Consider the following 14,801-nt stretch of genomic DNA (forward strand, 5'->3'; position numbering starts at 1 on the left):
CCCTGCCTGGTAGGCATCTTGGCCGCTTGCCAGTTTGGCACTCACGATTATCAGCAATATGAATAGCTCCCTTGCTTCTGATTCTGTCCTTCTCGCTGTCATCAAATCACTCTTGAAACAACTTTCTTATTTTCTTTTAGATGCTTGTAAACAATCAACCTATTTTTTACCATGCCCTTCTTGGCCAAGATTCTGTGTCACACTGCAGGAAACCCAGCAGCTTGATGTTTCCAGTCCTGATGATCTGACTGCCAACTACCTGTGTAACTGCATGGGAACAATAAGGAGAACAGAAACATCTCCCATGGTAATATTTGAAGTTTCTCTGCATATTGCATAAATCTGCCAGTTCTCCTCATCTGGTAGGCTTGGTGGCATGACTTTTATGAGAGATTATTTATTTTAGCAAAAAGCATTCCTTTTAATAAACATTTTAAAACCTTTGACCAGAATGCAGCGTGAGCCAATGACAATGATAAATTCAGAGGGGTATGAGAACGATAAGTAGTTTTAAGAGACAGATGGAAAGCCAAAAGCCAGTCATGTGCAATATCTTTTCACTATCCTGATACAGCACTAAACACATCTGAGTCCTTCCATGTGTTCTAGTAAACTGAAGTTGTTCCAAAATGCCATTGTTGAAAAAAAAAATATGCAGAATCAAAATAAGGAACAGCACAGGGCATATAAAGGTCCAGACCACAAGAGGCCCATGTGCTGTTACAGAAAGATCTGCCAGAAGTCTCCATTATTCTTTACATGATTTTGCAAACGTTTCTATCAGCAAATATACTGGTACTACCACAGAAAGCAGACAAGGTTAAACCGCATATTGTACCATATCTACCTTCACATTAACTCACAAAGGGGGGTGAAGTTTTGTAGCCCCTGCAAGCGAGGAGCAGTATCAGCATGGTTGCACCTGCCTGAGACACGCTCTTCTCGGAGCAGCTGTCACACTGTGCCCACATGAACTCTTGTTTAGGAATAACAGTTTGGTTTAGTTCTAAGACTTTTGACACATCGTGCTTTTTTGGGAGATATATTATCACATCTTTCTCCCAAGAAACATGAGAGTTTCAGCTTACTGTGTTTTATTTATATGTCTCTTGATTTTGAAACAACTGCACATATTGGAATTACTAATACAAGCACTGCTTGATAAATTCAGTGCTAAACTGGCAAGGGTGTAAAACAAATTCTGATTTCAGGGAGAATGAGAGGTACAAAAGAAAACACAATGAGAAACTGTTACAAAAGAATCCAGTTTATTTGGGATTACTTTATAATGATGTATTTTCTTTCTCTGCCCAACAACACTGGAGTTTCTCATAAAGATGCACCTTTTCAGCATATTCAGTGGCACTCTGAGACTTAAAGCAGGTTTGTGTCAGAAAATGGTCACAGTCGACTAAGGCTGGATGAACATGCTGAAGCTTCAAACCCTACAAAAATGGCATTCAATTCTGGCAGAATCCTTCGTAGTTATAACAACAGTGACAGACAAAGAAGCAATGCTGTTAGGAGGGATTGAATGTGGAGAAAGTAGCAGTTTGATGTCTAAGGTACCTAAAGAGTGTTACAATGAACCTATTTTTGGAGGTGTTTGTGAGAAAGATGACTAAAGGGAATATGAAGTTTGGTATTGGAGCAACTTGAGAACAGGTCAGGTAGTTAGGAGAAGTATACTTTATACACAGGAATACTCTAACTTCCACACTGTTGCATTTTTCAGCCTATTTCAAACTCACTATGATAAGTGCCAAACAAAATTATTTACCTCAATAAAGTGCTTTTCTCTTCACATGTACCACATCATAGATTAACTGTCTCTCACTGGAAGGCAAAAGAAAAAGGCTAAATTCTATGGCCAGCCTTTGTACTTTTCACCTCTAGCTACACAGGTTACAAGACCAAAGCAAGTACTCAAAGTCAAAATTTAATGGAAACTTAGCAGAACTTTTAGCTGTGAAAATCTAAGACTTTTGAATTCACAAACATTTTACTGGAAGAAGGAAGAAAACACACTAGCTGCCTCAGATCGCAGTCAGCAGAGAAACCCCCTTGCACCTTTCTGCGGCCAGACTGAAATTCCAGAGATGCCCACTAGCAATATTTAAAAATACATTTTAAAATTAATTGTATTTTAAATACTTTATTTCTGAAAAACTGTCATCCTTGAAAAACAAAAATTTCCCAGCCATTCAATCAGCATCCAGTTTTGGTTTACAGTGGCACTCAGAAACATGGAGGGGTTTGGATGCATGGAACAGCAAGCTTGAAATGCAAAACAGCAAAAGAAAAAGATGGTGTTTCAAGAGAATCATGTCTATCAGTGAACGACTGAAACAGAGACTTGGCTGTAAACCTGATAAATCTTTTGCAGAAAATGACCAAGGGCAAGGTTAGTGAATTTAACAAAAAAAATCACTGATACCCCGGAAAAGGAATGAGCCAGAAACAATTTCCAATGCATACTTGAGAGCAATTTGGAAAAGTAGTTTGGAAAGTTGGCTGACACACTGTATGCTGAAGGAGATGACAAAATATAACCTGTTGCTTCTGAGAGAGCTGTTAAAACCTGAAAAGTATTCCATTTGGTGTGTTCTAAGTTTCTGCTACTCAAATGAAAAGCATAAATGCAAGTGTGCACTTAAAGCCTCCTGTCAAAGATCTGCTGCCACCTGAACGGCCGAGTCAGCAGGATGGGTTTTGTTCCACACCGTTTGCACAGGCCCCGGATCCAAACAGGGCAAGCGGGCTTGGTCTCCAAGCAGCCCCGTCCCTTCTCCTCGCTCCTCTCCCTTCAAGCCTCCTGCCAAAAGCATTGAAAGCCCATGCTGGGCCCCATTTCCTCCGGGTGCGCGAGTGTCAGGAGGGCTGCAGAGCTGGTCGCCCCATGCTTGTGCCCCCACCCCGAGCCGCGGGCCCGCCGGATCCCCGAGGCTCCTCAGGGTCTCTCCCGCCGCCCGCGGTGACGGGCTGCGGTGGCGCTGGCCAAGCCCGCACCACAGTGGGCAGACACTGCCGGGGCTCCTCTGCGGGAGCCCTCAGCGCCCAGGAAAGTGAGGAGCGGGACGTGAGGAGCGGCGGCGGTTGGAGGCGGTTGGAGGCGGTTGGAGGCGCTTGTCGGCCCGGCGGGCTGTGTCGGCGGTTGCCGCAGCAGCCGCGGGCGGGGATGTGGGATGCCGGCACGCCGGGCTACGCAGCTCCGCCAATCGCAGGCGCTGTTCGGGGCCGGGCTGCAGCCAGTGGCTGCGGCGGGCGCGGGGCCCCGCGGGCCGGGAGGCTGCGGCGACCTTGCGGCTGGCTGCCGGGAGAGCGCCCCGCCGCCGCACCATGGGCACGGTGCCGTCGGCGCTGAAGCACTGCCTCAGCTACCAGCACCTCCTCAAGGAGCAGCTGTGGATCGGGGACCCAGCCGTGCCGCCGCCTGCGCCTCCGCACCCCGGGCAGGTATCGCCGGGCGGGGGTGAAGGGTTGGGATGGCCCCCGGCCTCCGAGGCGCGGCCGCCGCCAGGGGGAGGCCTGGGCCCGTCAGGCCTGGGGGACCCCGCCGCCGCCCCCCGCCCCTGACGCACTTCCCCCGCCTCCCTGCTGCCCCCTGCCTGCGCCCGGCTCGCCGCCGAGGGTAACGGGCTCTCTCATCCACACACACCGCTTGGCCTTTCGTGGGCAGTATCTGAGAAGGCGGCTAGTTTTGTTAATAAACTCTCTGACTGGTAGTGCACACAGGTGTGCATCTCCAGTGCCGCTGGAGCAGGGACGAGGCAGTGTTAAAGAAATCCACTCATCTATGTCACCCTCACCTTTTATAATCCACTATGTGAAAAGTCATAACATTGTAGGGTGACACATATTTTGGCGAGGCCAAAGTATTGCACTTGCACCCCAGAGTTTGTGTTTCTCAGGCTGCAGTGTGGTAAGCCCATCCGCTGTCGGGTGGAAGGTCATTAGAGCCCTGAGGGTGCGGAAGGAGAGCCCTCAGCTCCTCGAGAGCAGCTGCGCCCGCGTCAGGCCTGGGGTGCTCCGACGGCCAGTGAGATCCTCATGGAGGGAGGAGGGAGGGTGGTTGCTCACCCTCCCGTCTGTCAGCTACCAACAGGTCTGGAGAGTGGCTGGAGATAGTGGGGAGTTGGAGAGGACCTTAGATGAGGAGGTAGGTGGGCAGGTGGCCAGATGAAGACCGTAGGCCATGACTGGGCTAATCCTGGCTTTGGAAGGAAATAATTGAAGGAAAGTGAAGTCTACCTTTTAGGGAGAGGCTGCATACATCTGGAAGGACATTGGAGGAAGATGTCAATATGAAATACTCAAAAAAGGAAATAATTCTGAGCATGACATTACCTTTACTATAAGCACACGCTTATTGTTAGGCCATATTGTGTCTCAACTGACATTCATTCCAAGTCAAACTCCAGGAATCAATTAGTGCTTCAACAATTAAAAAACATGAGCCAAGCCTAGAACGAAACTGATTTAAAAATCATGTCTTAAAAAAATGTACTTTTTGTTCATTGCACCTTTCTTCTGTTTTCTACATCTTTCAGATATACCAGGGGTACATCGTCCATTTTTTTTCACCATCTGAAAGTGAAATTTAATTATTAGGTAGCACTGTAGCTTCAGGGCTGGGCAGATTGTGAAAAATACAATGTTCTGAGTGCCATGAGAGCTGGCAGCATTTTAATTTCGCTTCAGATGATCTGAGCTTGATATTTCAAAACCTACATATATGGAATACTCAAATACTGTTGAGAGCACAGAGCTTTGTATAGGTGAGCTCTATACAACTTCCAGCTATCACAATTCCCTGAGAATAGGGTCTATCCAATACCGAATTATGGGAAAGAAAATAGTTGTTTGCTTAAAAGTGAAAAAATGTTTTCTTACTGTAAAAATAAATGAATTAGAATAAAAGGACTTTTATGTATTAGCCATGAAGCGAAGCACTATAATCCTCTCCATGTGCTCTTGCTACATTTTGATGTGTCATTTTCTTTCAAAAGATGTGAATATTTTTCAAAAATTCCTTTGAAGTACCTTGATATTCCACTTGATTGTGTCAGTCCCTGCCCCCTGTCAGACAAGGCATCTGCAAGGTTCAAGGGCTTTTGCAACAGTAATGGTGTGAAGTCAAATACTATAATATATTGCCAGGAAATCATAGATCAAAAAATAAGGGTTTCCGTATTGTAATGAATGCCTGTAACTTTTGCTTCATTTTTGCAGTACTCTTCATTCATTTTCATCAGCACTTTTCTTCCTCCAAGAATACAGAAAGATGTCTTCCTCAGTAAACAGCAAACATGAGAATTTGCTGCTTATCCTCCCTGTGCACACTGATGTGATTGTAAGCTGCACAGTCTACTGAGCCCATTGACACGAATAAGTCCAGAATTAGTCACTGTTAATGTTTTAACATTTGTTTCTGCACTGGCTCACTGTGGTTTTTATGAGATTTTTTTAATAATTTCCTTTACTTACATGAATCTCTTCAGATTTCCATTACTCTGATGTGGATACTTAAACAACCCATAAAGGTTTTCCTTATGCTTGAGTGCATTCTGTGGGAATCCTGTTCAAGGAAAAACATGTTCCTCTTCCTGGGATCTAGAAACATACTAGCTTGAGTGGTGATTATTAAAAGTGGTTTTTGTTTGTTTGTTTTGACTAAGGTATGCAAGTCAGTTATGGGAGCACCACAGTAATCACGTTTATTTGGGTACACCGAGAAATAAAGTAGGGGGAAGGGGTTTAAGGTGAAGGAACAGTTTTCCAGAAATAATTTAGTGCTTTCATGGCTGAGGAAAATAAGGTGTTGATTTTCTTGCTGAAATCTTTTCAGGAGTTTTTCAGTATTCTTCTTTAAACACACAGTAAGAGGTAGGTGTTATTAGAGTGTTGCTACTGAGGCTCTTGTAAAACTAAAATAACTCAATTTTGTGTACAAAAGTCCCAAATATATAAAAATTTGATTATATGCTGTGCTGATTTATTTGTATAGGTCCAGGTTTAACCACTTGAAGCTGTATTAGAGGCAAAAGAATAGGTCCTTAAGTGAGTAGTGAGATGTGGTAGTCTTTATTTCCCCTTAATTTTCCTCTTTCATTTAGCCAACAATTTTGTAGCATGTTTACAGCTGCATTTGAGTTTATAACATAAGGTTGCTTGAGGAGCAAATTTATTGAAAAGGAGAGGTAAAAAGCAAAAGTAATTGTGCTAATGGCTAGACAGAAAGTAAATATAATTTTCTGCTATCTCATAGTAGAATTTACTAATATCTGCTTCACTCTTACTTAGACTAGTCTATATTATGTAAAAAAACTATTGAACACCTGAGTAGTCGATGGGACTCTGCATTACTGTTGCAGTATCTTCATTTTATTCCATTTTCTTAATTTCTTAATTTTGTTTGCTTCAGAAGTACTGTCTTATATGTTTCATACAAGGGGATGTTCCTGCTCTGTCAGGGGGATTGGACTAGGTGATCTTTCGAGGTCCCTTCCAATTCCTAACATTCTGTGATTTTGTGGATCCTCATTCTGATTAATTCTCTTAGCATTACCTCAGTGTATACTGTTTTTATTAACAGGTCTGATGAGTTTAATATTAAAGGTCTGATGAATTTTATTAAATAGGAGCTATAGCTACATGAGAAATTGCTAAGGACATGTAGTTATATCAGAAACATAATAGGATCTACCTGGAAAGGAGATGGCAGTAGATGTTGCAGTGTTAGGGAGATTTCTGCAGTGATCAGGTTTGCAGCTGATGGTGACTCATAGCACTTGTCTGGAGTTTGTAATGTACTTTATGTTCTGTTTTGTAAAAAGCTCAGGCTGAGCAACAGCAAGGGAGGCTGGTTGTTCATCCACTGCTGATGATTGTCCTCTAGCTTAGCAGGAACCTTCTGGCTGGAGGGTGAAATGGTCTGAGAGCAACTGATGTTGGTCTCATCCTACAGACTTAATGCTCTGTTTTCATCTAAGTTAAAAGGGAGTGTTAATGCATCAGTAATATGCTAAGGACAGAGCAGGGAAGAGCTGAATGGCTAAAGAAGTGGTGTAGTAGACTGGGATGAAATTCAAGGATATGGAATGATTAGGTACCTTGAGACTAATAACCCAAACTAGAAACTGTGACATTATCAGTTAGAAGCAATAGAAAAAGAGAAGAACCTTGGAATACTCACAAATCATAGGAGGACTATGAGCTGCCAATACAGTACAGCTGTTAAAAGAATCAAGTCCTCAAATATATCAGATCAAGTATTTCCAGTCAAACAGGGAAATGTAGTGCCGTTGCAAAAGACTGTATCTGAAGCTTGTTCAATTTTGGCTAGTCATGTTCAAGAAATTGAATTCCAGCTGGACAAGCTAGGTCTTGCACCACTGGAATGATCACAAAAATGGAGATGAAATGTAAAATGACTTGGATTTGTTTGATATCTGGTATTAAGATCTGGGGTATGGACAGACAGGGAGAGAAGAAAAGGAAAGAACTGCTTAAAATAAAGGAATATGTTACCACACATAAACAAGTACTTAAAATACGTCTATGTATTAAATACAGAGTAGAAATTTAAAAGCTACGTATCAAGTGGTGACATTCCTGAACACCTTTCTAATCAAAATAATGAGGATGAATAACCTATATGATTTAGGTATAGAAAAAGGATTCTCTGATGTGGTTTCCATAGTAGTGAAAAAGATTGGATTCTTAAGAGATTTTAAAGTTTATGTAACAAGAAATAGAGGACTAGCTATTTAAGTGATGTAAAATAGAGAAAATTTAAAATACATATTTAATTACATTGTCTGGCTTACAATACTTTTGAAAAATAGAATTAATTAAGGTCAGAGCCTCAGCTTCAGTGTGAATATTCATCTTCTGCCACTTCAAATCAGTGCATCCTACTCTACAAGACAACAATGGCTAAACATAGCTAAATAATAAGCATCTTTGTTTTAGACTGTTGTGTTTTAATGTACCACTAGTTAGGTGCACTAAGAGGTATAGTATCTTAGGAGTATATTAAGAGTTACATGGTTTGGTGAGGGCTGCCTACATCTACCACAAACAAAGCAAAAATAAAACTCTAAACTCTTGCGCTGCTGACTCTGGCTGTGATCCTAGGAGGCATAAATCTATCTAAATGATGCTAATGTGTGCTATGTTATCTTGTAGGATTTCTGTCACAGATTTACGCTGTCACGTGGGATGCAATATCCAGAATTATTAACAGTTGTTGAGTATATTATCATTGGAAAGCACAGCGTGCATTATTGTCAGTTTTATAACTGGAGAGGAACACAAATTCTACATGCTAAATATGTATAATAATGAAAAAAATCTTGACTTCTCTGATTTAGACAGCTAACTTCTGTTTCAGTGCCTAGGCTGCAATGTTTTATACGCTACATGCCTAAATATCCAGACCTAAAACACATAGCGTAAGATCCTCTCATCTCCTCACTGTCTCACACCCTGGGATCAAGAGATCTACACAAGTGTCTTACTTTTGCAGTTTTAATTTGCTAGTTTAGACTTTGCAATATAATATAATGATTTAAACATATGCTAGGAGAATCTCAAATGTATTTTTAACGTAACTCCAGAATAACAATGAAAACTACAGTCGATATGACAATTATGTGTATTCGTCTTAACCACTTCTTATATTCGATGGTTGATTCTTGTTTCAAATTACAGCATAAAAAATGAGGTATATAGTATTATGCTACCTGGGAGGAGAAGGCATGTCTGTTTTATATTAATTTTTTAGCTACACCTCGGAGCAACTGATTTGAAAACTCCTATATTTCATGTTCTTTTCGTCTCCATGTAATTATATATTCCAGGAACAAATTCATGTTTGCAGGCTCTCCTTAAATAATGATTTAGGTTATTTTCATTTTTTAATTTTATTTATTTATTTTAAGAAGTACTATAAAAATTTGCTATCAAGAGTATAGCAAATGTGTTTATTATGACAGCTACAATATTCAAGAAATACATAGAATCATAGAATAGTTTGGGTCTGAAGGGACCTTCAAAGCTCATCTAGTCCAATCCCCCTGCCATGAGCAGGGACATCTTCAACTAGATCAGGTTGCTTAGAGCCCTGTCCAGCCTGGCCTTGAATGTTTCCAGGGATGGGGCATCTACCACCTCTCTGGGCAACCTGTGTCAGTGTTTTACCATCCTCATTGTAAAAAATTTTTTCTTAATGTCTGGCCTGAATCTCCCCTCCTTTAGTTTAAAACCATTACCCCATGTCATATCGCAACAGGCCCTGCTTAAGAGTTTGCCCTCATCTTTCATATAGGCCCTTTTTAAGTACCGCAATAAGGTCTCCCTAGACCCTTCTCTTCTCCAGGCTGAACAACCCCAGCTCTCTCAGCCTGTCCTCACAGGAGAGGTGTCCTAGCCCTCTGATCATCTTGGTGGCCTCCTCTGACCCCTCTCCAACAAGTCCATGGCTTTCCTGTACTGAGGGTTCCAGAGCTGGATGCAGAACTGCAGGTGGGGTCTCACCAAAGCAGATCAGAGGGGCAGAATCATCTCCCTCAACCTGTTGGACACGCTTCTTTTGATGTAGCCCAGGATATGATTTGCCTTCTGGGCTGCAAGTGCACCTTGTAGGCTCATGTCCAATCTTTAATCTACCAGTACCCTCAAGTCCTTCTCCACGGGGCTGCTCTCAGTCCCTTCATCCTCCAGCCTGTATTGATACTGGAGATTACCCTGACCATGTGCAGGACATTTGGCCTTGTTGAACCTCATGAGGTTTGCATGGGTCCATTTGTCAAGCTTGTCCAGGTCCCTCTGGATGACATCTTGTCCCTCAGGTGTGTCAGCATCATACTGTACATTCAGGGTTTTTTTTTAATCTGCTGAAAATTGCTTATAAAGTATGGTTTTAATAGAGAAAAAAGAAGATAGAGGTCCCCGAGTTTATATTGCAGAGTTCTTGTTTCTTGACTTTTTAAAAGGATTACATTATTTAAAGATAATTATTAAAATCAATATAGAGAAAGTTTATTAATTGCATAGGGCCAAGGTCTGATATCTTTTTTTTATGTCTCCCTCCTTTACCTGCTGTTCTTACCTCATTCTGTGTTTTCATTCTGAGCTTCCAAGGTATTTAGATTTTACGTTGTCTTCATGTAATTTAAGACTAAGTAATTTATCACTAAGAGACTTTGAAGTTCCTGATTTCCAGCCCTTCATATTATTCTACACATAGAGGCCTTGTCAATACAGAACACAGTAGATCTTTTTCTTGGTGAATACACTGCTGGAATGGGACTTTTTTTGTTCTGTTGCATATTCACAAGCAGCGTTTATTTTCTTAATGTTCATAAGATGTAAAGCTACAAAGTTATTACAAAGATAAAATAAATAGAAGAATGAAGTAGAAAGTATTCCTTTAACTGTAATTCAGAATTAAATTATAAACTATTAAGTTCATATCAGCATGCTGTATCTTTTCTTGATGACTTTGGAAATGATAAATGACATTTTATACATACTGACACTGAATGTTAGTAAATAAAACACAAAAGTACACTCCCACCAAATTTAACCGAAGTGAGAGAGTTCAATGCTGAGCTCTTTCAAAAATCTTCTTTGAAGTCAAGAGGAGTTTCCCCTTTAGAAGATCCAGTCAGTAGACTCATGCTTTTTTTTTCAACCAAGTAGTCTTTATGCTGGCAGAATAAGAGCTCAAGAACACTGGTGGATAAAATGTTGAAGAAGTCTGAATAGGCTAAGTACTTGTTTGGGTAATGGTGCTAAACAGGGTTTTAGAAGTTAATAAAGTGTAAGTTTGACCTAAATGGAGTCACTGACTTTAGGTTCTTTTGTGCTGTTGGATTGTGAATAGTGGAAAGATAACAAGAGTTTTTTAGTTGATGCAGATTTATGTTATATTGGGATTATTATGTGGGTCTAGAACTTTATAATACAGATGGAAATACTGTAAAGGATTTTACAGATCTCACTCTGCAAATTTGGGAATTAAACGCACAGGAAATTTCTACTCAGACCCAACATCTGTTTTTTGATGAGATCCGATTTTTGACTTGTCCCACCTCCACCTCTTTCAAAGACTACATATGGGCACAGTGATGTTCATTTCCTGTCTTGCCAGCTCAAGGAAAAAGATTAATTTCAGACACCCCATGTGTCAAATCATCATTTTAAAATTCATACATCTTGCAGTCATTCTTCTTAATTAATTTGCTCATTGCCTTGGCTGAGAGCGAAGATAAGTGACTTGTCTAAGATTAACTAGATCCAAATTTAATTCCTACTGAAATAAATGGCAATATTCTTTGTCTCAGGTTTTAATAAGTATTTTATTTACAATTTATGGATATTCTAGTTTCTAGTTTGGGTAAGGAAATCTCACAAGTGCCTTATAAGACAACTGTAAGACTTGCGAGTTAGTCAGGCATGGAAGTTTTCATAGAGCAAACATTTACTGCTCCTAATTAATCAAATTTTGTATCTTTGAACTGTCTGATGAAGTGACTAATAACTAGTAGTAACAGTCATATGTAAAGTGGCTTGGTTAGCAAGTTTTGGTTTTTTTTTTCACTTAGACTTGGCTTAAAGGTGAAATGCTGGGTACCTAGGATGAAGTTACACCTATTTTCTCTCAGTTTTACTGACAGGACCTCCTGATGTTTCAGAGCAAAAAGGTATCTCCAGTTCTTGCAGCACCTGAGTTGGAAGATTCACGTGTTTGTGAAAGTGTGTGCTTGAATTTCAGTTTCTATGTGAATATCACACAATGGGAAACTGGTTCAGCACCAGTACAGTTCAGAGATAAAGCTGAAATGAGCCCTTGCCACGCTGTGCTTTTTCACAACATAAATATTTGAGGCGTTTAACCAAGGTAATGATTCTCTGAAATGTTAGGAATTGAAGGTTATTGAGATCCTTTGATGTGTCAAATGTGGAAGGAGTTATGTTTAAAGAAACTGTGGGGGACTTTAGAAAAGTAGTTATTTAGTACTTCAGGCTGTGTTGAACTCTTTTCTATTGTTTAGCTCTTTCATTCATTTAACACAGGTGAAATATTTTCTTCAGCATTCTTCTTTTCCCCCAAACATATATTTTAAAAAATAGATGAAGTATGAAAGAGATATGTGTATTAAATATGGTGTGTGGTATTGTGAATTTGCTGAGGAATGTGTACCACCTTACAATGTGTGCCAATGCACATCATAATGCATATGCAGACCTTGACATATAGTGTAATGGAGTACTATGCGGTCAGTAAGGCTCATCAATTAACTGAACCTCAGAAAAACTGAACAGATAAATGTTAATTTTAAGAATGGGAATAAAAAGCCATCAAACACAAATTTATAAGAAAAGGATCTCTTGGCTATCTAATCCATTCGTCTTCTGTCACATAGAAAAACTCATCAGGATATTGAAACTGAGAAAAGTTGCTTTATTGGCTGGTCTGGAATTTCTGAGATAAAAGAATGTAATATGAGACCTGTAACTCCATGATCAAAATCAGGCTTTCATACTGTGCTAAATACCAGTAAAATTAATTCAGCTTTTTTGCTTTTCAGCAAAAGAGAAATATTTAATTACTGCTGTATTAATGTGCACTTGTACAGACCTTTTGGAGCAGAAGTGTCAAAATGGTGCACACATGGTAAAACTAAGTAGTGCAGTGGAAGTAAAAGTGTTTTTATTTTGTGATATGTTGATAGTGACATCAATTGTAATGAATAATAGTTTATTAGATATGAGATTATGAATCAGATAGAGACTTTATTTTTTTGACTCTCTGGTCTTTTAAACAATCTCTTACTCCAAAGTAATCAGAAGACATGATTTACATTTCAGGAAGATGCTTTTGGGGATAGTTTTAAGGGTTGCTTTTCAATCTTAAAATATTAGAGTTGGAAGCAATCAGCTCATGACACTTCAGACTTTTACTGGGTTAGACATAATAGTTGATGACACAGATTTTGATAATAGTTTGGGACAAAATTTTAATGTTGAAAAAGATGAAAAAGGTGCTTCAGGTTATAAGAAGGAAATTACACTAACTCTCAGAATATTGTAGCTGATTATTTTTAGATAATTCCTTTGTTAAATGGAGATTTAATTTATAGCTTGGTGTAAAGGAATGCAAGTTACTCCAGCTGTATTAAATTTGAATTTGTTATTTGGATTAAATGTATTTGTGAGAGTGATTCTCAACAGCTCTTACGGTAAAAAACAACAACAGCAAAAAACACAACCAAACCCAGATTTATTGCATGCAAAAACTGCTAAAAGGTACATTGGTTAGAAAACTGTGCTGGGTAGACATTTCTTCTTTGTTTGGCTGTTTTTTTGTCCACAGATGTTAGCTGTTTTGTATGGGAATAGAAGTGTTAGTTTATGAGTTTCTTGGAAAAAAAAGTTTAAAGGCTTTGACTGCAAAAGATGTGTGGACTGAAGCGCCAGAGGACGTTGGTGGAATGTTAGGTGAAACCCATAGGGAAATAATTCAACAGCAGCATCTGGAAAGGAACTGTATGTGGCTTTAGGGTTTACTTTTAATGCGAGTACTTAAGATGAGATTAAATATAGGTGTTAGTATGTGAGAAATGGGAGAGCAAGGTAAGTGATGAAGGTATATCATGTGGAACACTGGGATTAGGAGAAAGATTTAACAGAATCTACAGCTGATCACAGCTGAATTTTTAAAAGCATGGAAACATAATTTGAATCAAACTATATGTTGGCTTCATATAAAGCGAAACGGCTTACATGAAGAATTTATTGGGGAAAGAGGAGAGGATAGACAAGTTCCTTGGCCCTGCCTTGTCTCACTTTTGCCTGAATAGTATGAAGAAGACAGAAAGTTAAGCTCCTAAGCCAGCTGGCTGTTGGCTATACAGAGAGGAATCAACTAGAGATGGAGAATTGTCTCTTGTCTCCTTGCTCTTTTTTTTATAATTAGAATTTGAATCAATTACCTAAGCACAATTATCTTGTGCCATGTAAGGCACCCTAAAGTAGTTGAGATGGCTTACAGGGTTGGTAGACATCAAAAAGGATTTATGGGAGACCTGTGCCCTCTGGCATGTTATCTGGAAGTCAAGTGGGATGCATCTCAAAGGCACTAGGTGTCTGTAATTAGCTGTCAGACTTGTGCTCTCAGTACTCAGCTTCTTTTGGACATTGCTGACCATGCTGTGAAATGGCTTGATTCAGCTGACCATCTTTCATTGCTGAAGCTCTTTAAGATGCCCTATAATATCCTACCTTGCCTCCAGCTGCCAAAAAAGGCACGGGTGTTTAGGGAATCTTAAGACATTGTGTGTGAATATATAAATTGAATGTACTGGGATACCTAGCACACCTGTAGACATAAATGTGTAGACACCTAAGTTCAGGTGTTTTAAAGTCCAATTCAATCCTGCCATTAAGAATATACCAGGACATTTTGAGCTTAGTGAGTGGTATGGCTAGATTGCCATTTAGTCCGCAAGTATAATTGCCTGTCATCAGAGTTTAGAACAATCCTTCATGGTGAAGAATTTCTTCCTTATATCTAATTTAAATCTACCCTCTTTCAGTTTCAAGCCATTACAAGACATTGTAAAAAGTCCCTCTCCAGCTTTCCTGTAGGCCGCTTTTGGGTACTGGAAGGCTGCTATAAGGTCTCCTCAGAGCTGTCTCTTCTCCAGGCTGAACAACCTCAGCTCTCTCAGCCTGTCTCCATAGGAAAGATTCTCCAGCCCGCTGATCATCTTTGTGGCCCTCCATTGAAC

At 40.0% G+C, this 14,801-nt stretch overlaps 1 protein-coding gene across 1 annotated transcript in view; it reads left to right on the forward strand.

Moving 5' to 3' along the window:
- Window positions 1–3,320: 3,320 nt before the first annotated feature.
- HMGCLL1 (3-hydroxy-3-methylglutaryl-CoA lyase like 1) overlaps window positions 3,321–14,801 on the forward strand; it is an 81,391-nt gene continuing 69,910 nt past the window's right edge. Inside the window, exon 1 of the mRNA XM_082047883.1 lies at window positions 3,321–3,456. Within this exon, the coding sequence (XP_081904009.1) occupies window positions 3,340–3,456 (117 nt within the window). The 5' untranslated portion in view covers window positions 3,321–3,339. The remainder of the gene's footprint in view (window positions 3,457–14,801) is intronic.

The sequence above is a fragment of the Streptopelia decaocto genome (assembly GCF_964273445.1).
Source record: "Streptopelia decaocto genome assembly, chromosome: 3".
Taxonomy (NCBI): domain Eukaryota; kingdom Metazoa; phylum Chordata; class Aves; order Columbiformes; family Columbidae; genus Streptopelia; species Streptopelia decaocto.